The following is a 27,889-nucleotide window of genomic DNA, read 5'->3' on the forward strand; positions in this document are numbered from 1 at the left end:
AGAGAGAGAGAGAGAGAGCTGCCTGCGTTGTAGATTTCTCTTTATCAAGTACTCCCACTCTCATCTGTATGCTTCTGCAGCCTCCTCTCTCTCTGTCTCTCTCTCTTTTCTCAGAGCGCTGCTTCCCTCCTTCGTTCTCTCACTCTCTCTCTGCTTCGCTCTCTCACTTTCCTCTGTCTACCTCCAGTCTCTATCTTCTCTAAGTGTCGATCGTCACCCTGCTCTCTCTGCCGCTCTACATATATCTGGCTCGCTCTGCTGATAATAGCCATCACAACAGCTCCAGCTTCTTTGTCTGCGAGCCGAGCTCCCTCCCACTCACACACACACCACTCTGACTGTATGCATGCAGCCGTATACGTGTTTGTGTGCGTGTGTGTGTGTGTGGTGCTGCGGTGTAGCTATGTATGCATGTGTTTGGTGGGGGGAAGAACTGGTTTGGCACAAACTGGATTTATCCCTGTGGTAACCATGGTTAGAAGCGGCTTTGCATTCACAAATAAAAAGAGAGAAGAAGAGGGGAGGGGATCAGGAGGTGGAGGATGGGGGAGTTAATACACGGAGACGGGGATGAACGCAGTAAACAGATGACGGCGGATTCAAGGTGCGCAGGTGAAGGAGCAGGCACAAACAGATTTTGCTTGTGTCCAACAAAGTTAAAATTCACATGCAATTCAAATCCCTCACACACCCACTTGTCCACCCACCAGCTCATCACGTAATTCCTTCAAATTACAACTAAGCTCCTAATTTCATAGATTTGGCCGTCATTCCTATCAGCAGTTGAAAAAGGCTTTTAGCACCACTCGAAGCAAAGAGACAAATATCATGATTTCAGCCTTGCTTCAAGGCTCCACCTCGCAGTTTGAATCCAGTGATTTCAAAGCTAATCTGTCATTGCAGGCTGTATCCCTCCACCCCTCCAACATCTCATAGCCACCAGTTGCAAAGAAATGTCTGACCAGTCATCAACGGTTGCATAAAGTTGAACAAATCAGCTGAAAATATAAACATTCATTTTTAGATACCTGACTAGGTAATGATTAAAAATAAAAGGTTAGAAGAATATCTGAAAAAAAACATTTTGTGTAGCAAGTGTTCTCTCTTCTGCCTTCCAATCCTGATGTTGTTTACATGACTCCGAGGTTTACTGCGTGACCCCTTGGAGTGTCTCAGCCCCCAGGTTGGAAACCATTGATCTAACTGAAAAGGTCAAAGCAATATTCTGTATATTACAAACATACATAAAAAATAAATGGACCAAACTGAATTATTGGTCCAGTGTTGACCCACTGTACTGAAATATTGGCAGTCAGACTATGTTGAGAGAAGCCTTTAAAAATGAAAACCCAAACTGTGATTAATCAGGATTCAGTCCTTATGGTCGTTTTACTCACTCACACATACACTCCTTCACCTGTACTTGTGTGTGGATTACCTGAGGTATCCTCCTTGATGTCCAATCCACTGCCTATTCCTGCCCCAATAGAGCTCATAATCTTGTCGATCTGGACAAATGGAAGAGAGAGAAAGAAAAAGAACCAGAGTTAGAGAGATGTACAGCATGTCCAAGGGAAAGTCATTTCCCAGTAATAAGGCTAACCCCTATTTCTGGATTGAAGTGTCACATAACATGGTCATTATGCCAGCCAGCATGCTCAATGTCAGTCATTCCCCCTGTGAATTGAAAAAGAACGGAGGAGCAGGAAACTTAAAGACAGCAGAGCAGAGATGAAGGAGGAGGGAGACTGGACTGGAGAGAGCTACTGCGGCTTCATTAGTGTCTGCCTGCTGGCTGCAGAGCGGTCATCCCTAACCCCGGACCTGCCGCTAACCACTGAACTATGCAGCCTGCACATCCATCCACCTTTCAGGACTGCCGCCTCATCACGAGTCAGGGAAACCTGAGTGTCTAAAGGGCCAGGATTGACAAATGCAAACACTGTGTCCAAGTTGACAGACCATGAAGGTCGCCTTTGTAACATTATAAACAGGCAGCAATCTCTGCATACGTCACTGCAGACAAAGCACCATTTCATATGCAGTCAGTATATGGATCATACTATCAATTATTCAAATAACTACGTCTGATGTGAGAGTGGATGCTCGTAATGACAAATCCAGAGTTCATTTTTGCCTGATGCCAGATTAGCTCAATCACTTTATTTGCAAGTGCAGTGAAGCCAAAGGAAAACACCTAAAATGGTGTTAACGACACCTCATCACACAAAACACTGCCTGTACTACTAGAAACAGTAAAGCAAGACCCAGTTGGCCAGGGAGCCAATCTGTAAACTGTGATGGATGGTAGCAGCAGTCAGTTTGGGTCAAGTCAACTAAGCTTATATAGCCCAATATCACAAACTTGTCACAATGGGGTTTTACAATCTGCACTCTCAATCCTTACACCGATGGACAGGGGGAACAATAATAATTTATAGCTTGCCTTAATTTTCACTAACAAATAAGTGCAGTTAACCACAACCTTTGTTTAAAACATGTGATCCTCTGAGTGGTCATGTCCCTTGATTTAAACCAAAGCTGACCTTTTAAGAGATAGAATATTTCTATTATTTCCATATTAGACACCTTCTTGATGGCCAAAATGTCTTTTTGAATATCTAAAGTATCAGTATTTACTACTGGGAAAATGTTCAAGCAGATTAAAGCACAAATTTGTATCATACACTGGACTACCTTAAAGCATGTTGCACTAATGAGAATGCGTATATTCAGATCAGAAACTGTTGTGGGACATCTCTTGCGACTCGCCTCTTGCCAATAATGCACCTCTTTCATGAGCACGTGCTACAAATGGAGCAGCTTTGTTATTTTTGCCTCTTAAATCCCCATATATCAGCCCGCAATTTCCCTGAAGCCATCTTATCTCTTCCTCACGTAGCGTGCAATTAAACAGGAAAGGTCACCTTAATTGCTCAGAATTATGGGAACTTCCATATGGTAATTCATCACCATCAGCAAGTTATGAGCTCTGTTGAAGAATTAATGAACATGTACATGCAAATGTGAAAAGGCATGCACAAATGCACCTTCACTCATGTGCATTAGCACTGCAGTTTTAAAAATAGAGAGACTAATTAAGTCGGCTTCATGATTGCGTGGGATGGGACAAACATTTTTATCCAAAGAAGTGCTGTGCAAAACAATCTGTGATTCTTCATTGTCAAGGTGCATCAGTTTGCAAAGCGTGTTTGTCTATGGTGTGAACAATGACCACTGAGCAGAAGCTAATGTGTCTGTGACCCAAAGTGTTTATAGAGATCCAACAGTGGTGTCCAGTCAATAGATCACATCTGTGTCACAAACCCTTTAATACTGAAAGAGCTCCAGGCACAAACACACCGCGACCAAAACACACAGCACCCTCGACCTCCGCTCTCTACCCTCTATAACAGAAACTGCTTTCTCTCTGATAGCTGGTCTTCCCTGCAGCTCAGTACTGGTTACAGAAGAAAATCAATGTGGGAGCATGTTAAATTAGCACAGGCTCCTTCTGCACCGTAGTAGCTGAGTGGATTTCAAAGGGAGGAAAAAACTGAAGCAGCTCACTGCAGAGTTTTCAACTGTCTCCTGCAGAGACCGATCACTTTGAGAAGTGTGCTGGTTTTAATCAATTTTACAATGAAACTACATGTAGTGTCACAGCACAGGCACCGGATGATAACCCTTTTCCTTCTTTGATATCTCGATTGATTCCAAACATTGGGTGGATAGCTGTATATGTCAGGAGAAAGGTCTTCTTACCTCTTCCCACTCAGCAGTGAAAGAAGGCGTTCTCTCCAATCTTCCCTCAGGGCTGGCACCCTCTCGTGGGCTGGGACTTCCAGGGCCCTGACCTCGTGATCCAGACCCCCAACTGTGCTCCTCCTGGACGAGACAAAAACAAACCATTTTGTTTTCAAGAATTGGACGACTAAAGAGCATGAGACGCTAAGGTTCCAAATATTTTTACTTTAAAAACACGAACAACAGAAACTAGAACTGATGGGAGAATAACTAAATCCGTTCAGTGTTCATCAAAGTTTCATCTGTAATGGCACTATTTTCATCAAACAGACTATGTATTTAGCTTATGATTTATTTACAATGAATTAAAGAAGTCTCATGAAATATGCTGCACAGCAGAGAACACTATGGCCCAGATTAGTGAGTTATCTAATTGGCTGGACTGTTTTCTGTTCTGTTTCTGAGGTCACATGATGCAGCAGGATGCCAACTTAATCATTTATACAACAAAAATGTACAATAAATTCATTTTCTCCCAGTGCAATAGAAACTGAGACCTCTTTGCTGACCAGTTTGAATAAAAAGGGAAACCTTTTATATCTTTCAATAAAAGAGAATGTATAAAGAGAGATAATGTTTTGCTTGAGCTCTCATATAAATCCTAAGAAGACCTTGACTGTATCCGTGAAAAAAAAACGTTTCATAACACAGCACTAATGCAGGGCCAATGAATAACTTTAGACTGAAAATCTTAACTTGAAATGTCAGCAGCAGCTTACCTGTATGGGAGACACAGCCACCAGGTTGGAGTCAGACTTGGACAGAGATTTAGACAGCTGCAGGTCCAAAACACTGCGTGGCATGGACCTCATCCTCCCCAGGGTGCAAGCCCTCTCTTCGTAGCCAGTCCCAGATGAACTGTCTTTGGGCACACCTCCTGCCTGGACACCCCGTAACTCTGAAACTTCTCCGTTATGACCAGAAGAACTGGAGGGTGGGTGGCCCAACGTAGACCATCCACGAGATGGACCCACTTGCTCACAGTTCCTGAGTCGAGCCTGGTCCTGGTTGACCTTGGTGTGGAAGATAGTCCGGTACACAACCTGTGGCTTTTGAGGGTCAATGGCCGACCTCTGAGGGGATGAGTCGCTCCCTGTCCTCGAGTACACCTGAGTGGCACCTCCACCAATCACAATGCTGAACTCTGGGGTCTGCAGCAGGCCGCTCTGGATGTCTGTGGAAGAATATTTAAAAGATTTGGGGCTGTAAAGGTGGTAAGGCGTTTCAGGGGGTTCACAGGCCGGGGAAGATCCATGAAGGAGGCCTGCAAATTCCTCTGGGATGTGGCTCTTCCTGCGCTCCTCCAACAGAGCGTTTGATTTGGAGGAAGAGCAGAGAGGAGGAGGAGGCGGGTCTCGCTGGTACGACCCGTCGTCTGTGGAAAGGACACACAAAAACATTGACTGATGAGCATTAAACCTTACAGATGAACCATATGTTGCGCAAGCATTGTATTTGCATAAAATAGTCTGTCACAACAATGATACAAACTGATGAAGCTACTCTTCTAGAAAACGCACACCAGATATTTACACAAAATCCACAAAGCACACAATAATATTTAAAAGTGTCAAGTAAAATTCTGATTAAACAGAACAGGGGGAGAGAAAAGCGATGGCGCTAAAAACAAATACACAAAACAAGCAAAGCTGCAAATAGCAAGATAAGAACGAGGTAATACATCTCCTGCTTCCCTGCAGAGAAGCTGTTTGTTTCTCCAAGGAGACATAAAAGAACTCCTGACTTGGATTTTACACCTTTGCTCCTTCACCATGTGGGTGCAAATTATGTGCTTCTGGGTCTGAACTTGTGCATGTATGCATGAACTCATCGAGACAGATGTTCTTACACCATTGACTGCTTCTTCGTTTCTTTTTTTTGGAGGAGATGCTTTCAGAGGCTCACTTACTGTCTATGTGCAGCGGGGTGGAAGAAGCAGCTGAAAGCTTCTCCAGATTTTCCGTGAATAAGTGTTTGTGTAATTGTGGATGCTTGTGTGTCGGTGTCTACTTGACTACTCTTCTGTCGCCATCACATCACCAAGCATGTTACAGCTGAGGTCACAACTGTTTTCTTGCACTTAAAAAGATAATACATAATAAAAAGTGCATCTCTTATTGTCCTTCTGCCTTGATGAATTATTGCATGTCACCAGAACAGCGTTTCGCAAACCTTCAGCTCCATATTAAAGTGTAGAGAATGAACCTGAATTACTTGCTGCTGGGGTAATGTTCATGGTAGGTGGGTACAGACAACAGATAGAGTGGAGAACTAGATTTACTCAAAGAGTTAGATGTTGCACTGCTGCAGAGCAGAGGGACATGGATGCTGTGTGTGAGCAAGTAAACAGCACCTTGTGCACTAACCTCTCCATAGAAGAGAATAACAGAAAATATATCAAGATACTAAAATTTAAAATGCACGACAAGAAGTAAAATGAATCCACTAAAATGACAAATTCCTAAGCAGAGAAGGTTCCACTAACTTTTGAACATTTGGTTTTGTTAAAAGGGTTATATCCCCCACAGTTACTTCGATGTTCATGTAAAACTACTAAAATTACAGATAAGAGTTGGCATTTCAATGTGGTACCCATTAATTTATTTCAAACTGAATGTGCTGAACGTAAATGTCATTTAATGTCACACTTGATAATTCATCAATTCCTGATATTAGCAAGTAAAAAATGTGTAAAAACATGGTCTTTCACTACTTGACTACACGTCTGAGAGCTGCAATCGGCTCCTCAGAGTCAGATTTTGTTTTCTGCTCATTAGCTGATTAAACGATAATGCAGCATAATATCCTGTCTTGTCACCTTACATACTATAAAAAGCTGAAAAGAAAAGTGTGTGTTTGTGTGAGGCGACTATTCTCTCTTTCTGTATCCTGCCCCTGTGTGTCAGGGTTGTGTACCAGGCCATGTAAACAATCTCACCACTGATAAGTATCTCTCTCACACACACACTCTATTAGCAGTCTCACAATCACAGTTGCTTGAATGAATGGAAACAGTGCCTGTCCACTTTCACATAAATGCGAAATCTGCAGTCTTGTAATCAAAACTGTCAGGAGAATAATTGCATGTACCCCACTGCCCCACACACACACACACTGAATTTACAATGTTGTCATCTGACCGCATCATCCCGCTGCCTGACACCTCCTCACCCCAGACACACTGAGTCTCTCTCAGCCAGTTTGAGCTCACGCTTTCTGACTGTCTTCGCCACATCCAGCCACATTTCCATATGCAACAATTGCATAACGCGAGCTGAGTACACACAGTAAAGCACATGCTACTTGGCTGTTAATTTTATTTTTTTTTTGTGAGAAAACCCGGGAGAGCGACTAACTGAAATCACAATGATTAAAGCTGGAGATGATCCTGTTCTTTTCGCTGTGGAAGAACAAAAGTAGGGGGAACATCAGGCTCAAACAGAGAGCCATTTCACTTGAGATTTTGAATGTTGCATTTTCACTGCACCACTCTGTTTGCTCTATTTAAATGTACCAAACACACCCATTAACAGTCTTCAGGTAATGAGCGTTAAGAACATGACTCATCTTCAAGTGTTACACGGACTGAAAATGTCATTATTTCCTACACAAGCTGAAAGCTCTTTAGTTACGACTAATCCTCGACGTTTTACAGAATAAACGGAACAAAATGGCTGAAACAACATCAGACTAATAGTGTGCCGACCCTGGTCCTCACCTCTTAATTTCTCTATTCTTTGGCTGTATTGTCTTCTTTTAACACAATCAATATCCAAAGCGAAGATCACAGACAGCATGTCTCTGAATGTATTGTTGTGAGTTATTATATTTAACCCTCTGAACCCAAGCACTTTTTGGGTGTTCTGTACTCCTGCCACATTTTATCCACTATTGGCTAATTTTTCACTGTAATATAAAGTCATGCACCTCGATGGAAGCAGCACAACCATGACTAGAAGTAGCGAGAACTCAAAAATGTCTTTTCGGCAAAGTTTCTGCAAAGCCCTACATACTGTCAATACTTTACTGCTTGCATTTTGCATTTGTTTTTATATTGGTCTTCCATCTGCACAGCCTGCAGTTCAGCTGGACAATTTTTCAATTTCTGCAAGTTGCAGCTGAGTCAAACATGGCTTAATGGTTGCACAGAGGAGGACACAATCTTTTGTTTTTTACAGAATCTGGTTACAGCAAAAGTTTTTGCGTTTCCTAAATGAGACATCTAGAATAAAGTAATTTTGATTTAATGTTGCAACTTATCTGTCAGATTTGGTTCATTGTCCCAATAAAACTGCGATGGAGTCATGTGTTAACACAGGATTAGTGCAACAACCATCTGATAATTTATGTTTTCACTATGGATGCACGATATATCAGCGACAACATCGGTATCGGCAGATATTAGTGTTTTTTCCGATATATCGGTATTGGTCTGATGAACTAATTTAGCCGATGTGAAAAACTGATGATTGTCTCTCATTAGCGCCTTCGTCTCTACATTTGATATTGCTGCTATTTCACAGATGCTTTTACTTAAAGGGTCCTGGACTTGAATAATAAATATGTAAAAAAAAATGTTTTAATAATAGATAATAATTGATCAGATTTATAAAGCACTTTTCTAGGCACTCAAAGATGCTTTACACTGTCAATTATTCATTGACACACATTCATTCCAGCGGTGGTAGCCACAGCTGCCCTGGGGCAGATTGACTGATTGACTACTTATCCTCATTTTTCGTTGTGAACAAAAAAATAATTTTCAACATCTGCAATATCGGTTATCGACGATATCAGTAATCTTAATATCGAATATCATATTGGCCAGAAATTTGAATATCGTGCATCACTAGTTTTCACAGTTTCTGGCTCTAAAAAACGGTGTCATCTTGGCAGTTTTTCAAAGATAACATGCCTTTCAAACCTGGTAGCAGGTTTTTGGGGACTAGAGGGTTCACAAACATAAAAAAATAAATAAATCATACTATCATTAATTATATAGATAAATTAATGATTGATCTTACTGCTTTATCAATTCCCCATCTTTGTCAGAATCATAAATATATTTGGTCAGATTATTCACACAACAGGCATATTTGGAGAACATTCAGAATCATAATCTTGGTAGATTAACACTAGTCCTGCGCTGTGGCTGCACATTTAAGGCAACACTAAGATTCATTTTTTAATTCATACTCAGGATTTGTTTCTCTCCGCCTTGTTGAGAATTTCTTTTACAGTCCTTAATATTCTCTCTGTGCATTTCCTCTTTTTTTTTTTTCTAACGATGACAACCGTTGGCAACAGGTGAGCCCATTGGTAGCTATGGCAACAGAGAGCCCAAGCGCCAGCATCTCTCCCAGTTTTTTGGCGACAGAGTGTTTTCGACCTTCGAGAGAGCGAGGGAAAAGTGTATGGTGGATAAACACAGCAATCAAATCAGCAGGTGTGTTTGTCAAGACAGAAAAAAAAGAGTCATTACAGAGGCTGAGCTGACTTATCTCCAACTGGAGAAGTAAAGGTATGAGAAGATGGGAAAAAGGAAAGTTACAATCAGTAACTTTTGGAAAAGTGCCCTGAACAATGTTTTCTTGTAAAGACAGACTGATAAACCTAACATTTGTTTAGCTGCTAAGAACACTAACATAATGACAACTTGTTGTAGCCGAATTTTAGGATGGATAGAATTAGAGAATCGGAATCTGGCTGAGCTCAGGCAGGAAACTCTCCTTCTCTCTCCTTCTTCCCCTACAAACAATCAATAGGCTTCCTCTGTGTGTTGTTTTTACCATTATTATTTATCCTTCCCTGAGCCTACAGATCTCACAGACTATCCTCTGTATGTTAACGTGAGGTTGTGTGTGTTTTTCTTACCTGGGAAGCCAAGGATAGTAGCCGCTTAAACTACGAAACTGTCAAATTGTATGTACGGCACATATTTATAGTCACTCACCCACCTTCTTCAGCTGAAGTGCATCAGAACTCTAAGAATCAAATGGCGAAACAGCAGCCGCATCACTCTGCATACCTGCATTTTTGTTGCGACACTGCGCAGACACATGCACAAATACACACAAGTTGTGGCATGCAGCAGCACAGCCCAGATTTGTAGCTGGATAAGTTGTGTTCATCTCAAAGCAAACAACAGCACTAATATAGGTGGGTGTTTGTGCAACAAATACAAAGAAATATTTTATGTCATCACTCACAGGGATAGACTTCACTCAAAAATAGATACGGATCGATCCGTCTCTGTCTGTATCATCATCAGCACCAAACAATGGGGACTAATCTAACATTTTATATTACTAATTGGCTGACTTGATAAACTGCGAGAGGTAAAACATTCAGTTATGTACATCCTCCCACTACCCACTTTACAGTAGAGGACAGACAGAGAAGAACAGAGTGGGTGGGAGAGAAACAGGTCTGGAGCTTGTAGTCAATGTACATAATCACTGAAAATGTAAAATTCAGTGCTGCTTCAGATGCACAGTGGGCCAGCGCATACTGGAGCTGTCCCAATGTAAAACACATCCTAAAGTCAGTGCAGTGAAGATTAATGTAATCAAGGTTTTGAAAAAATTACCTAAAGTTAATTTGTTGCTTCCAACTGTTTGTATGAGTCATTATCAAATACCTGCAGCACCAAACAGCAGCAGCATTTATATGTGTGTCTCCAAATCAAGAGTGGCACGCATTTAAGTAACAACAAAGGCAACTTCATTAATTACTTATAATTATGAATTATTCCCAGCATGGGGACAGGGTCAGTAAGGTTCTAACAAAACTCACACTGTGTACTTTTCTTCCCTTCAGACAGGTGTGCTGTCACACAGAGTCAAAGTTAAATCACTTGTTACGAAGCAGGTTGAGTCCTGAGCACCATCACAGCTGTCGGGTCTTTTTTTTCTTTTTTTCTTTTTTTATAGTTATTGGTAAAGCAGTAGTTAGATTATCATCACAAGTGGACAGAATTTTCAGTGTTTAGAAAACCACAAATAAACCAGGTTATTAGTCATTTTGACAGCATGATGAGCCTTGTATTGGTTCAGATTTAGGCTTTTGCTTTGTATTGCATTATTATACATTATGCATCACTTGATGTATTAATGACAAAATGTTGTATGACAAATACTGTGTGCGTACTGTGGCTCTCTCTGTCACTGCTGATGATGCCCTGTGGAGCACTAATGTGAAAGTGACCCCTATCTGAGAGACAGAAGGCCGTCACTTTAACACACAGACAAGCCAGACATGTTACATATCTCATGTCTGACAAGGATGTACCTCTTAAGTGACACTGACTATGTCATGTACTAGGACTGGAAAAGTGACTAATGTATGAATTAAAGATGTAAGTATGCATACTGAATTTGCTGTTAATGCAAATCACAGTAGTGCTGTACAGTGCAATTCACAAGAAACTGGGAGAGTTACTCACAGGACGAAGACAAGGAAGAGATGATACGACAGCTGAGGGAAATTTTGAGAACAAATTTAGAAAGCTAGAAAACATTATTATCAGAAATGCTACAAGGCGTATCATAAAAATACAGTTATACATGTTGAAATTACATTTTTCTGTCTATTTTTTTTATCCCAAAAAGAACAAAAGACTGACTCAAAACAACCTATGTTAGGCTGAAGCGTACAGTTGAAGTGCTGTAGCTATAAATCCTTTGTGGCATTCGTAATTATGAGAGTAGCAAAGGAGAAAGTCTGGTATGGAGAGCATCAGGGTTAGGGATGCAAATTGTCAACAATTTTCCTAATTGACAGCTACAGCAGACTACAGGGAGGTGCGCTCGTTTTATGAAACCCTTATGGGCGGTCAGCAAACACATCTCACTAAATAGTAAGAAGCTCCACCTGGTGGTGCAACCAGGTACTACAGTGAATCTACAATACATTTTCTGGTTCTTGCCTTCTGCCTTATCCATTTATTTATTCAACTGATTAAATTATAAACGGCAAATTAAGAATTAGCCATTAGCATTCCCTGTTAGGCTGCACAGACGAGTAAACAAAAAGTGGACACAGCAGATAGCTGTTCATTTCCTATTCAAGCTGACAGTCAACATTATAATTACTTATTATTATTCTGGTAGATTAATCGTAGCAACTGGACTTGCTTGAGCTCCTTGAAGACGTTTCACCTCTCATCCAAGAGGCTTCATCAGTTCTGACTGACTGGTTGGGAATTCCAGATACTTACATCCGAAGGATCCATTAACACCAGCGTTTTGTTACTCCTCCCCCTCGTTATGTGAGTCGTTAGTGCTCCCCTTGCCACAAAGGGGTTCGTTAGGCTATTTATTATTCTATTATATATAATTATTATATCATAACATCGTATGACCACCATTACTCCATCAGACTAGAAAAGGCTTCTATGTGTCATTCTCAAACACATGGACAAGTTATGTATGTTTGGAACTTGGTAAACTTGTTGAAAAATGGTTACAGTATATAATCAATAATGATAGTATGTGCTTTAGATTTGAGAAACAGCTCAGGTACCCGTCTCTAATCAAAAAATAACAACAGAGTACAGTATTTATTTTGCGCAAATATAAATTCGTATAGTACAAACACGTGCTGTGTCCCACATCCATATTACTGAATCTACCCAACTGCATGCAGAAGTCTCTGAGTTACAGAATGCTGGTTTTGCAGATAGTTTATAAGATATCTGTCTTTTGCCATCTTGGATTAGCAGTAATGTCATCATATCCTTTTCTCAGCAGACATTTATTGTATCACTTACTATAGCAGGAAAAACACAGGCGCAGCTAATAACATTACTGATGGCTCTGTTTCATTCAAGGAACCCAGTAAGACATGACGCTGATCCTGCATGCATGATATTCAAGGCCTGGAACTGGAATACAGGCACCATTAACATCATTAGTTAAACGCGTGTTTGTCCAACTATGACGTGTCAGGATCTTATGAAAAAGGAATATCTCACGTGCACAAACAAACAAGTGGGACTTCCAATTAAGACAAAAACCTGTTCCTTCTGATATTGTTGTTCTTTTCTCTTCAAGCTGTTGGTTTTAATGATTAACAGTGTATCATGCATGTATCAACAGCATACTTGAAAGTCAAGTGTTTTTACTGTGCACATGGAATATTTTGAGCGTACTTAGTTTTGTTGCATTTTCACTGTGAACAGACTAAAAACTAAAAACCTGCTTAGCGTAAGCACGTCATATTGAACTAGGACACTGCTTTTGTCTTTTACCAACTCATTTTGGCAGTAAACGTAAATGTTCTTCCAAAAATGAGACTTACGCTCTTGCAGGTAATCGCTTTACAGAAAGAAGAGTTTATGCCAGAGTACTGAATAAGGCCAGCCTGAGCGAGGCCCCTTTCATACAGCAGATAAATCAAGTAACAGATGAAATAGGTGGAAGATGAAAAAATGTTAACCTTTCTTTTCACACATGCCCCAAGATTTAAAGATGTGTTTCACTGCCTGGTAATAAAAGCTTGCTGCATCAGTAACCGATTTGCTGCGCAGGACTCAGAATGGACATCACGAAAACAGAAATAGGAGAAAGGAAGAAGAGGAGATTGGGGGAGAAGAACCTCTGGGAGGAGGCTGAAAAAAATGTAAATTAAAATTCAGGGAATAGATATGTACAGGGATCGAGAGGGACTATCTGACCAAATGGAAAACAGATTTTAAGTGAAAGGGCAAATGAGTAATGCAGAGGCTAACTGTAGCAATAAAACAACCAAAACACAGAGGAAAGACTGATAAATGGCAACGAGGCTGAGGTAAAGTGAGGGGGCAGGCAGGGAGCATATAACAGTGAATGACAGGCATAAAGAGACAGAGAGAGAGAGAGAGAGACAGAGGCGAATGAGCTCATGAAAGTGGCTGGAGAAATAAGGGAATGACAGAATGAAAGATTGAATGACGGAGGGGGGCATGAGGGAGAGAAATGAAAGAGTGGAGATAGAGAGCTGGAGGTTATATGTCAAAATGGGAGGGAAAAGAAAACGTGGAGGCAAGAGTAAGGCTTGATCCGTCATAGTAAAGCAAGTCCATCCACACAGTCTCACTGGAAGCTGAGTTTCTACTGAAAGTTTTGAAGCGTTCTATCAGAAATCTAATAAAAATCACCTTCATTATTGATTTTTACATAGCCTGAAGGTTGTGGAATGGTTTCAATTTCCATTAAAAGCTATAAACATTATTATATGACAGAAAATTGAGCACAAAGATGTGACAGTATGTCTCACCACGTCCTTATCACTTCCCTCATTATTGCAGTAAATGTCTAAAAGGAACTGCGAACATGAAAATGCAGGTAGACGCACAAACACTATAAATACCACACACACACACACACACACACACACACACAATCTCCTCATGCACTTGATGTTTTCCTCTGTGTGTGTGTGTGTGTTTGTGTGTATGTTTGTGTGTATGTTTGTGTGGTAGCAGGAGGGACTGGGAGATGATCCAAACATCTGATAGCAGCGTGCTCATCGTTCCATCTCTTGTGGTGCCGCACTGACTGTTATTAAAAACTACAGAGTAATATCTGAACTGTCAGTCATCCCCGAGATTAAAGACTGAGCCCTATTTCCTAAGCGTCACAGGCCTGGATAAATCATTATCGGCTCCCTGAGCCCCAGGTGCTAAGCTAACATTGGTTGGTTAGTGCTAGGCTACACTAACAGAACCACATCCAAATGGATACTAGAGGACTCTGGTGGGAACGTCACCATCTAAATCTAATCTATAAATTGAAAACCGAGCATTCTACCTTGTTAGCCTGCCCATATGGTGTTTATTTTTATATGCTGGAAGACACATCCTGAGCAAAATAAGCTGGCTGAGCAGTTGTAAAGTATTTGTGCGTAGTCTCAGGTGAGCTGATGTGTTCGAGCTGCAGCGAGTGGTGAAGGTTTGGGTGAAGAACTGCATAGATCAGCACATTGAAGAGGAAGTGACGGTGTATGGTCTGAGCCATTTAAGGCAGGACAGGATCACTGTTCTGGAAAAATCTTCCAAATACATGACTCTAATACGCAAAAAAAAAGTTTTAGGAGCTAAATCTATGACCGGAGAGAGACTTTAAAGTTCTTTTAAATATAACCATGATGATGATTTTAAACATTATATGTCCTTGATTTTATTAACTGTTTAAGAATCTGTGGGTTCAGGATGAAAAAAAAGGATCACAACAGAAAAATGTGCTATGTGTATTATTTCTAACCTCTACTTGTGCATTATGATCAATGCATTTACATCTGATTTTGGTATGACCCATTTTGTTAAAATGATGCTTTTTGTACATAAGTGGCAACATGATTAAATTTTACTTTGAATAAAGGGTAGTTGTTGCACTATTTCACAGTCTCTTTTTCTGCCTGTTACACCACAATCCTCAGATTTCAGGCATCAGCTGGATTCCTTCTCTTAAATTCATTAATCATATTTGACACCCCCAGAATTCAAGAATCAGATTTCAGTTTTTGTTTTCTAGCCTGTTACAAGATATTCTGAAGCTTTCAAACACATCTTTTAGTCCTCTACTGCAGAAGAATTTTACTTCGTTGTACAGCTGTGCTATCACTATTGTTCCTTCTTGATTCTTGGCCATCGGCACCTTTCGATTTAATCAATAAAAACTGTAATTGCAAAACTTATTGCAGGACTTTTCCATTTGTGTATGCTTTCCATCAACAGTAGGACGTTCTAATTTCTCCAGAAATACTGTGATATGTCCGTCTACTGTGCTCAGTAAACCTTGGGAATAATCAAATTAACATGGAGCTACAGTCCAACGTGTAACCAGCTGCTATAGAATGTAAAAAAAAAAAAAAAAGGGCCAATCCACAGGCTTGCAAAATATGAGTCGAAATGTGAGCATCAGCAGCAAACCAATGTGCATTTACTGCAATATGAAAGGAACCGTGTCCACACACGGACACAGAAAGCTTGAATTGGCTCTCACCTGTTACTTCTCCACTTCTTTCGATTTTCTGTAGTGTTTGGGTCACATTTGTTTTCCAGTCGTCTCTCCTCCCTGCAGCTGTCAGATTCAATCTACCGCATGGAGCTACCATGGTGTAATCTACAACTGTGTACAGATATTATCCCACAGTAAATACAAGTAGTATCACAAACACCATACGTATACATATATATAATCTGTTATATGTTTCTCTGTTTACTAATTATTGCACCTATTATTCTGGTTAAAAAAAAAAAAGTGCAATACGCATACTAAATATTTAACAAGAGACTACCAGAGGCAGATAAAAGGAAATTCTCTATCAGGAAAGAGGAAGGTTAAGTGTCAACAAAGATGAAAGTCGGGTTAACAACTGCTGACTATTTATCGTCATTTATTATTAACTGTGTAAACCTTTTACAGGAAGCTTTGTTTAGAAAAAATCAATTATTCATCATTTAATATTTAGGAATAGAGGAACTTCAGAAGCTGGAGAGATACAGCCCCTGGTTTAGGCTTCTCTAATTTATTTTAATGCGGAATAAAAACTTCTCCACTTAATCATGTTCCAAGACGAAAATGGCTGAGGACAATTTTCCTATCTTCATCTCTTTTCTTTTTTTTTTTCAATTTGTGATTCAGTGTGCATACTGAAGTTTAGCCTCAGGTGTGTGACATCTGAGCTAACGTTACACTAACAGTTGCATACAGGTCAGGCTTAACTCTCCCCTGTGGGAGGCAGAGGAGGAGATAGAGACTCCCTGCTGGGAGCATTACTTCATGTCTGATAGCCTGTACAGGGTATCTAAACCCAGCCTTAAGGCGGAGAGGGGCCAGTTTGCAGATATTGAATTCACACTTTCATTCCTAATTCAAGTACACAGAGTTTATTGCCACGGCAACTGGCTCGTCTCCCACGGTAACCAATTTTTCAAGTTCTCCTGAAGTCGAGAGTGACGGCAGTCTCTCGCCAGCGTCACTGAAATTCCACTTGTGTGTTGTGTTTGTGTGAGACAGAAGGGGATGGTGAGAGTTAAATGACTGATGTGAAGTCAGCTGTCATTATTAGAATAATTTGACATTTTAGACAAATCTGTCATTTTTAGAAAATGAACAATAAATGAAATTGTGCTCCTGGTTTCATTTGAGGCACTCTTAGGTTAGTGGCAGTTCATTTTCTAAATAAGGCTGCACAGTGAACACATGTTTAGGAAGCCAAAAGCAGCACTGACCTCATTACACACAGCCAGGACATTAAATATTTTCTGTGCTGTGATAAAAGTACATATATTTATCAGAATTCTAAAACACCAGTACATCTAAACATAATATGCATGCTTATATCTCATGCCTGCCTGCAATCAGCTACTGAAGAATTGTGCTGCTTTTTCATGTAGTCAACACAAAACATAATCAAGAGTGCTCTTTTAAAAATATGTTTTATACCAACACTGCGTAGGCAGCATGATAAACAAGACTGCTGCTAAGGCTCCATAAAGGCTGACACTAAGGCTCCATAAAGCTACACTTTATTCTGTCCAGTCAGGTTCCTTATTGTCTTCGTTCTTCAGTGTGTTAGGTGTCATCAACAGCAGGATGAGTTTCTCTGTGCACCTTACAGAATTCTGTTATTTTCTGTATAGTTATTTTGAACTGAGTCTGGGTGTCTGTGCGAGTCTCTTTTGTGTTCAGAGCTTCTAAACATGACTCATCATCACCTCAGGTCCCTCTATTCAAAACTAAAGCACAAAGAACCGAAGGAGATTTAAACAAAAATACAAAGACAGGAGAAGAAGCCAGAGAAGAGGACTGAGGGTGATGGCGATCTTCACTTGAAAATAAAGCAAAAAGGAGTTTTAACAACAGTCATGCACTTTGTTGATTTTGTTGTGCATGAATTTCCAAGGGGCTTGTTGCTAAAAAGACTGGATGGGAGCACAAGAGAACAACACAAAGCACATACTGTAGATGCACAAAGAGTGTACAGCTATACTCAGTGACATTAGGCACAGCTTTGATCTAAAGGCGAACAATAGTGCCTTAACATACTCACAACAACAGCATTAACATGATGATGTTAGCAAGTTAATATACAAAGCTCATTAAAGATAAAGATAATATCACCAATCGGAAAGTGCTGAGGCTGACTGAAAGTCATTAGTCCTGTTGAAATGTTGATAGTGTTCAAAGTATTAGTATTAGTTATTGGTGAAGTGCAACCATTGACTCCATTGTCTTTAAAATTGAGATATTTCAGTCTTGACTGGTGGCAGACCAACCGACCTGATATCGTCCTCCCTAGAGCCGTGTCGCTAGTGTGGCTAAATGCAGCCAGCCTCCTGATCAAACACACGGCACTCACAATTGTCCCGAACCTGTCTTGTTAGCACAACTGCCTGAGGTGAAATCTAAATGAAACAAGCCCACAGAATGTGTGATCAAAACCATCCTGCTCATTAATGAAAATGTGCTGTTAATTAGAGCGCCATCTCTGAGGGCGGTACAATTTGGAGAGGACATTGTACTGCCAGGACTGATGTCCAAAGGCACAGGAGTATGATCCTCTCTGTGTCAGAGAGTCTGTTCATCCTGCTCTGCAGAATTTTTTTTCACTTACACCAAAAGCTTGTAATAGCAGCAACAACTATCAATACGCACCAGCACCTAGAATTGCATCAGCACTTCTCCGTCAGCACAGTAACCGAATCTTATTACCGTTACAAAGATATTGCTATATTGCAAGGCTTTGCACTGGATTGCATTAGATTGTAAAGGTGTACCTAATAAACTCACTGTAAAAGTGCGCGTATGGTATAAAACCACATTGAACTCTCAATAAAAATGATATACAAATCACACAAAAACAGAACTGCACATGCAACCGAATGGCCAAATGTTTTTTACCTTTCTCCCCCCACTTTTCAAATCTAACTGAACAGCTTCTATCCTTGATTGATCCTCTCTCACCCCTGAGTGAAAAAGCAGCAAGATGAGAGCTATAATTTCATCACATCTGCCTCCTGCCACACAACAGGGGGCACACATTCAGCACATTCAACCTGGTTAGAACAGCAGGAAAAATTCCTGTCATTTTATATAAGTGGAGTCTACAGACAGCACTGCTGTTTTTCTGCTCCAGTGCTCAAATTTGGCAAAAAAGAAAAAAACATGTACGCTGTGTGCATGCTTGTTTCTGTTCAGCTAGGATTACAATTAAATGTGTTAATGGGAAATATCAGTTGCCACTAACAGCAGGCTAATACATTAACCTTCACGTTATGCTTGTATTGACTCAAAAAAAACAAAACAGTTAAAAATGTGATTGTGCACAACAAATGAAGGTAATGACAGAGTCAAGGTGGTAAATGGATGAAAAAAGCATAAAACAACCCAACAAAGTGTATGTGTGTGTGTCGAGGTTTGTGTGTGTGTGTGTGTATGTGCATATGCATCAAATTGATGCAGCAAACAATGGCTCTGGTGACTTTGACAATGACTTAATGATCCTGCACAGCAGGTTGAAAGAGCCGCATTTGTGCAAAAGAAAGTCTTTGGAGTTGTGAGTTGATGTCAGAGGACAAGTGGAGTGTGTGATATTTGAGAACAAAAGACTGAATTAAGCAATGGAGGACTAATCACCCTCAGTGGTTCAAGTAAACACACAGCAAGAGCTGCACTCACACACACAAAGCAGTTGATCACTTTGCCATTTACAACTGATTAACTGCCTAAGATCATCGATCACTCAGCCCCTTTGTAGTTGGTGACATTATGAAGAGACTATGAAGCCATGGTTTCACACCGAGGTTTTTCACAACTGACCAAGATGCCTCAAGAGATTTGAATTTTAATATTTAAATGAAACCAAGACTTTACCACTGGCCAACATATCAGCCAGCTATTTAGGTATACATCTCCCTCCATAATTGGGCAACTGTGGCTCAAATGGTAGAGCAGGTTGTCCTCTAATCGCAAGGTTGGAGGTTCAATCCCCCTAAGTCGAAGTGTCCTGAGGAGACACCTGAAGTTGCTCCCAATGGCAGGCAGGCACCTTGCATGGCAGCTCTGTTGCCATCGGTGTATGAATGTGATCTACTCTCAGATGTACGTTGCTTTGAATAAAAGCGTCTGCTAAATGAAATTGTAAATCTTGTCGACATTGAATACATCAGGGATTATTTCATAAAGTGAGTTAGCCAAAGAGAAAGGTATAATAGTAAAAAGTCTAAAGTAGAGTCTGACTTAAACTAAAGCCAAAAAGTAATATCTTGGAAAAACTCTTGATAATGTGGCAATCTGCACTGCATTAACCGATCCACTTATTGGGTAGTTTACCGTCTGTAGTAACATCACTATAGAGATGGGCTTCCATTCTGTTAGGTATTAGAGTGCAAGAGAAGAAGCTTCAAATATAAGAAGAAAGCCTCCAGTTGTGGCTGACTGCTCTACAATGGCTACTGCATGTAGTGTCCTACAAAAGCTGCATTTTCCATTTGACTTCAGCCCAATGGATGAGAGGATTTCTGTTAATTTTAAGTTTTCTTTGAAAAATTGTAAGAGCCTCTTGCCCCATCCAGCATCAGAGGTAAATAACAACAATAAAGTGACTTAAAGCTATCAGAACACAAATTTAACATACTACAAAGTTAACTCTGTGAACAGTCTTCCCAGGCATCAAGGAGCAACATTAGTTTTATCTGGAGTTGTTTTTATGTCCAATATTTACTCTCCTTTTAATTCTGTTTTGGTCTTCACAAAGTCCTTAGGAAAATACCTGAATCTTCAGCTGCTAAACGCTTCGCTTTTACTTTATGTGGGACTAAATAACGACCAGGCCGTATTCAAAAAGTCTTAAAGTTGTTAAGATAATAAATTAATTAAGAAAAAGTTTCCTCAGTGTGAAGTAGGTTAAATTTGTCATAGACTGCAACTGGAGGAGTCGCCTCCTGCTGGCTGTTAGAAATAATGCAGGTAGAAGACACTTCTGCTTCTTACTTTCAAACACAGAGACGACAGCCATCTTTTATATACAGTGTATGGGAGTTGCATTACATGAGTCACTTGATCTATTTTGAGGTAAAACTAACAATAGCTGCAGCTTTGAATGTTATAATGACCAGCTATTGTAACAGGCAAAAGCCAGTGGAATGCAAGCAAGGCTGAAGAAAAATGAAATTTCCAGTCACATTACTTTAAAAATAACAAATTTATGAGTGCATAAGAAGGTGTAAAGTTTTCAGCAACTAAACAGCTTCCAGTTGAGTAAACAGAGACCTGCAGATGTGCCTGTTTGTTACTGACTTGTCGCAGGGGGCACTGCATAATTCATGGAGGACAACTGCGTCGACAGTTGCACTGCTTTTGCATAACACTGCACTGCACTTGGCACTCTGCACTGAGGGAACATCTTCTCGAGCAATGTCCAGCATTACATAAACCTGAGCTACGCAGCATAACAGCAGCACCAGTGATGGATCGGGTTATAAATAGAGCTCCTTTTTGTCCAACTGCCCACGCAGGTAGCTGACACCTGCATACTTTGCTGCAGGGTGGGATTTATTGTATAATATTAGTGTTGAAGAACGGTTCATGATTTTTGGGGCGAAGAATGAAAGAAGTAACAAGACAGATGTGAAGTGGAAGGAAGGAAAGACCTTTTAAGGAGTGCAATGAAAGAAGTGTTGCCTTCACTTTCTTGTCCTCATTTCTCAATCCAACCCCCTGAAATCTCGCATTTCATTCTGTATATTTTCCTGATTTCTGTTCATTACCTCCCCCAATCCCCTCCCCCCTGCAACATTAGACTCTCTCTCACCCACTCTCTTTTTCACTGGCATCCTTTGAATTCTGTGACTCTTTGCCTTCTGTACCCACATACATATATACTCCCTCTTTCGCTCTCTCTCTCTCTCTGTCTCTCTCTCCCTCTCTCTGTAAGCCACTAGTTACCATGGCAACGCCACAATGGGCCTTATAAAGCTAATAAGTAGAGAGAGCAGGAGGGATGAGCAAAGTAGCAGAAGAAGACGGAGGAGGAAAAAAAAAAATACAGAAAAATTAAATGGAAAAATAAATGGCTGCCAATCTATTCCTGGTGTTGGAACTTCAGGCAAGGAGAGCGAGAGAGACATACAGAGAAAGAGAGAGAGGGAGAGTGGAACATGTAGAGGTACGCATGTCTACAACACTTAACTAGCTGTATCTATAAAGCGCTACAGTACTTACATAAAGTGTTTTATAAGTGTGGTGATGAGACATTACGCATACATTCAACAATTTCCCTGAGGTACCCTACCAAAGGGATCAATAAAGTTCTATCTCATCTCTAATCTAATCTACATTACGAAAGGACACTCTTTCTTTCAGTGCCTCTCAACTTTCATCAACGTGTCCTCAAATATTACTGCAGGATCAATTCAAATGTTGCAAAGACTAAAACAGTGATGTGGTGTTTTTTTCAAAGAATGAAAGAAAAATAATGATTTGCTGTTACGCTGCCTATCAAAATCATGCCTTTCTCAAACCTGTGTAGTTAGTTGCAAAGACTTAAACAAAATAGTATAATTAGTATGGGATTTTAGGACTCACTTGCTCTGAAGAGAAGTCAGAAGAGAAGATCAATACTACTTTAATGAGAGATTATGAGCTACAAACGAGGGCAGCAACAAGCGATTATTTCCATCATTAAAATATTTCAACAAATTTTCTCCATTAATCGATTAGTTGTTTGATCTATAGAATGTCAGAAAATGGTGAAAAATGTTGGTCTGTATTTCCTGTATGTCCTCAAATGTCTTTTTTTTTGCTCCAAATATATTCAGTTTACTGTCACAGAAGACTAAAGAAATTAGAAAATACTCACATTTTAGAAACTGGAATCAGATAAATTTTAACTGTTCTTCTTTAAAAATTTCTCAAACTAAGAATTCACTAAAACAAATATTAGCTGACAGTTTAATAGTTGACAACTAATCAGCTTTTTCAAGAACACTGAGTTGCTGCCCCCAACAAAGAAATACAAATAAATACCATTATGTAATTTGCATGCTTTCTTAAAATGAATTTCATCAATTAGAACTGTGTTAAACTGCTGTTAGTAGATACAAGAAGGTGAAAAGACGTATTTCCCAAAATCACAATCCGCTCTTCACCAAAAACGAAGGAACATAAATGATTTACAAGTTAAATATTTGAGATAATTTACCAGATCTAAAAATGGTTCTGGTAACAGAACTCAATCCTTACCACCAACAAACAATTCTGTCATTACCCAATAACTGGCTGCACAATCATTACAGGATCTGTAATCTGCAGGTCAACAAGTTTCATGTCTTTGGTGAAGAGATGATTTTCAAGTGAAACTGCCAAATGTCGAGTGAAAACTTCCAGTGGTTCTACAACAAAAATGAACCACTGTTGTATGAAAACGTTCATTATTGACACAGAGGTCAATATTAAATCACTGTCTTGCCATTTAATAAGTTCTTGTGTATTGTGACAGTCCTGCCTAGTAGGTTGGTTTGGATATTGTGTGTATTTTATTTTCTCCACACCACAACCATGCATCCACAGGTACACCACTGATTGGCACATTTCACATTCTTTATTGCCTAATAAATAATCTTTCGCTGGCATTTCCTACATCTTTACCCATTTTGATCACAACCTATTTGCTGGGTTATGACAGTATCTACTTACGATTTTTGGGGACACAGATTATCTGTTCCCAATATATTTATATAGAGGTTAAGGTGTGGAAAGTCAAAAACAGAGGTTTCCAACGCTCTGATCAATATTTGCGCCTCAGTGTTTGTCCTCAAAAGACTTCGGTCAGACATCAGTGTCAGGCTAGGCTCATTATGTAGGTTTGAGAGGGAAGTAACACAGTCTTGTTACATAAATACCACTGCAATGCTTCAATAGGAATAGCAGATGAAGACGTCTCATTCAGCTTTACGTACACACACGCGTGTGTGTGTGTGTGTGTGTGTGTGTGTGTGTGTGCACACCTGTGGATTGATAATGAATCTGTTTTTGGTTTGAGGCTCTACACAGATCAAAGCCTAACTGGGCCTCTGAACTGCTCCCGGATGAAACATGCACGCACGCACGCACACACGCACACACGCACACACGCACACACACACAGAAGATGCCTCCCACCTGGTCGACTTCCCCAGCCTTGCCTCTTCTGTTGCTGCCTGATAGCAGCGGGTGTGTGGGACAGTTGGACTGAAACCCAGGTGAGAGAAGGAAGTATTAACGACCACGTCACCAGCTAACTATCACCAAGGCCACCACTTTGCCATGACAACAAGGGATCTCATTGCTATGGTAACACCAGCGAGTGACTAGGATGTGACACTAGGGAAATGAAGGTCAGAGGTAAATCACGCAGTAAACAGTCGTTCTCGAAGTAGAGTGCGGCTCCAATGTAGAGAAAAACATTGTTGGTCAATAAGAGAATACATATGGCAATAAGTAATATCTGTACGAGTATAGTGTAGAAAGTTCAGCACCAAACTAGAAGAAGATACTGCTATATTGGAGTATAAAATAAAAGGAGATTCACAGGAACCCATGATATGAAAAATCTGTCAAGTTGTTAGACATTTACAGTCAAAAACATGTTTCCACTATCATGTTCCTTTTTCATTTTGTGAACATAAAAGTATTGAAATGTGCAGATTCAAGACTCAAATGCTCTGATTATGGGACTTCCATGAGAAAACGCCTCATTCATTACTTGGAATATTCCCCATGGAGAAGATAACTTTGACACTCAGAGGAGGAAAGCATCTTTACACTGCGTGCAAACTGTATTACTTTGGATTCATGTTGTCGTGATACATAATTAAAAAACGTTTGTGAACCTCAACTCTGAATGTTTGAAAGGAAAAGTAAGTTTTGTTTTTCTCAGCGGAATATATAAATGTGCGCAAATATCATTATTACAAAAATAATTTTTCCAACTTGCTTGTTTATTCCTACATTTTTCAGTGTGTGTAACAAATAACACGAAATTACAATTCACTCCTGCTTTCATTATCTGTGATGAGCCTTCCATCCACGGTGTCTGCCAGTTTCTTGATCTGCTCACAATCAATATTGGCTGAAGCAACTGGCAACTACAGCCTCCTAAACGCTGCTCAAAGAGGAGTATCTTCTTCCTTCATTGCAAATCTCACATTTGAGAAAGGCACACAAGTTCTCAACAGGATTCAAGCAGGTGAGGAAGGGCTTCAGGTCACTATTCAGGCAGCTTAGAGGACTTTGCTGGTTAGTGGACATCTTCCTGTGCTGCTGCTAGTACCTTCCAGAATCTGGCAGCAGGTTAGGGAGTTGATTTTCAGTCCATCTTCAACCCAAAAATGCCCAGCTAGCTCATTCTTAATATTCGCAACCCATACTAGCATCCCTCCTCCACCTGGTGCTTATTGTTTGTTGTGATCCAGCCATGGGTCTGTCCATTTGGTCCATCAAGAATCAGTTTGATTATATTTGTCCATAAACCTCAGAAAAATCTTCAGTCTTCTTGGATCAATCTTGACTCTTCAATCTGTTTTGTAGTTAATTTGCACTTTTTCTTCTCCATGCATTGCTTGCTACTGTGTTGATTACTCGCAACAAAACATTTGATTGTCCAGTGGTTAAGCCTCAATAGTTTCGCTATTTGAAGATTGTTTCATCTGTCTGAAAACAGTTTTACAATCTCGTACTTCTCTCTGTCAGGTAAATGTCTTTTTTCTATTTTTACCCAAGGTCAGAATACTTACGTGCCTAATAATTTAGCACACCGTGTAGAGGAAAATAACAGTGTTTCATCTGGTATGACAGTAAAAAGGAATCACCACAGAACTATCACAGCATGTTTTGCTGATATATTGAAGCCTTAGGATATCCACTAGTCAAGTTGTCACTTAAAAAAAAAAAACCGCTGAAGTGCTCATTTTCAAAGCAAACGCTTGAAGGCTGTATTTAATATAATTCATTTAATGGTAATAATCTAATCTAATAATATAAGCTTCTTAATGCCCACTCACCTCAGCATTCAAAGTGGTAATTCAATTCCATTACACAGTGGATTTATAAGTACGTAAATTCTTTCACATCAAGTTCAAATTCGTCAGGTTTTGACAGGTGAATTTGTGCTGTTGACCAATAGCAAAACTTCTTTGTACTGAACTTTCAGGGAAGAGGGATCTGAAAATTCACTTTCTGTAGCTTGTTAGCTGTGAAGCACCATCCATTTGATTCAGCCCTCCTTTGTTCCTGTTGAACCTACACCCCCCCAAAAAAGGGGAAACACAGTTTGTTGTCACTTATTGTATAAGACAACAGTTAGAGGGACAAATATGTCTCTTGAATGAACTGTGAATGAAGAAAAAAAAAACCTCAAAGGTAGATTAAAGATAAGCTTCTTACTTTTTCTAAAGATTCTCTCTCACAAAAAGCTGCAGCTCACATGTACCCCAGTGTGCCAAGTTAAATATTTTAAAATACATGTGTAGATGTAAGAAAATGTATTTTCAAGTTTCAATTTTTTCCTGAACTAACATGATGCAGTAGACTTTCACCAATTTCTGTATATTCTCAATCTCTTAGGCAGAAACGATCCGGCTTTTATGGTGTGTTCACTACAACCTTCCACAGTCCAGCTGAGTCCAGCAGTTCTGTCTGAGGTCTGCTGTTAGCCTCTAAGGTACTTTTCTCTTCGCTTTGGCTTCCAGTACGACAGGAGCAGAAATGTGATTTCAATTTCCTGGGACCCAGGGCAAAAGGATTACAGCTTCCTTTGGTTTCTAGGCTGAGATAGTTTAAACAATACTTGTACTAAAGGAAAAAAAGACAGTATGGAAGAGGAACCTCAACACCATGAATACAAATATGGGACGAGTAGTTTTATAATAGTCAACTACAATGTAGTAAATAAAAACACCACAAGGCCGAAGGAGCAAGCATTCAATACACTGACTTTCAGAGTAAATGTGTACTTCATGGATTATTGAGTGGAGCTTAAGTAACACAACCAGTCGCAGCAGCTAATATACATGATAAATGTGGCATTTTAAAGATTCTACAATGATTTTCCATTTCCATTTATGTCAGTTCAAACTGCACAGCCCTCTCTGTCCACAGGCGCTCCACAGAGAAAATGATAACTTAAGATACATCATACTGTTGTTTAAATAAAAGACTATTGAATACATTATGTCGTCACATCTGCTCAGATGAAGAAACTCAAGGACTTCATCAGTGAGTTGACTGTCAGGAAAACAATCGGCAAATATGTTCATAATGAGTTAATCAGCTGAGCTCTTTGCAAGCCAGATAACATTAGCTGCAGCTTGTCAAATGGAAATATTTACTCCTCTTCTAAATCTTCTAGATTACACAGAATTTCCTCGGGCTTTGGTGGCACAAAGCGAGCAACTGGAATTTGGGCTTTTTTGAAGTAGTGATGTTCGTTTTTCACACAATGTTCCGATATTTTATGGACCATTAGTGGATATTACTGCATTTTCAAGGTGGAAATGCTCAGCTATGGCACTGGCTGCTTTTTTTTTTTTTTTTTTGCTCATGATGTGCCATACAGGATTAAAAAACAACAACAATAACAAAAACAACAAGGTAAAAAGCTTAATTTTCACCAGAGAGGACTGCTATTAATACGTGAGCATCACAAGGTTATACGAGTCGACAATCTAAAAGCAAGAGTTTTGCTTTTGTGGTACTCAGGGAAGATATTTGTCTCTATGCCACTTCTCCTTTTCCACTGGGAGGTCAGAGGTCAGGGCCTCCCAGCAGGGATCCCAGCCTGCTCATACTTGTGGCTGAGACACAGCCTTTAATACCAGTGTTCTTGGTAGGGAACGAGGAAACCGACAGTGAAGGCTGTTTCATGCTTTGGGAGTCTTACCTGTGAGTTGACAGTCGTCGTTAGAGCCTGCAGAGTCCTCCTGGTTGGGACTGAGTGGAGGGCTGGCAGGGGGGCTGGTGCTGAAGCTGGCGTAGCCCAGGGAAGAGCTCACCTCACTGGGCTCACAGCTGTGGTTGACCGGCCTCTGGACATCCAGGGATGAGGACAGAGACGTGCG

General features: G+C 40.1%; 1 protein-coding gene across 7 annotated transcripts in view; it reads right to left on the bottom strand.

Annotated features, from left to right (window-relative positions):
- Window positions 1-27,889, bottom strand: part of anks1b (ankyrin repeat and sterile alpha motif domain containing 1B) — a 262,428-nt gene that overhangs the window by 58,186 nt on the left and 176,353 nt on the right. For all 7 annotated transcript variants that reach the window (XM_008289214.1, XM_008289208.1, XM_008289209.1 and 4 more), the window contains 4 exons: window positions 27,712-27,889; window positions 4,527-5,182; window positions 3,766-3,888; window positions 1,439-1,508 (listed from right to left, as the gene is read on the bottom strand). In XM_008289214.1, coding sequence (XP_008287436.1) covers window positions 1,439-1,508; window positions 3,766-3,888; window positions 4,527-5,182; window positions 27,712-27,889 — 1,027 coding nt within the window. The remainder of the gene's footprint in view (window positions 1-1,438; window positions 1,509-3,765; window positions 3,889-4,526; window positions 5,183-27,711) is intronic.

Source organism: Stegastes partitus, unplaced genomic scaffold (assembly GCF_000690725.1).
Source record: "Stegastes partitus isolate 25-593 unplaced genomic scaffold, Stegastes_partitus-1.0.2 Scaffold599, whole genome shotgun sequence".
In the NCBI taxonomy this organism is placed as follows: Eukaryota; Metazoa; Chordata; class Actinopteri; family Pomacentridae; genus Stegastes; species Stegastes partitus.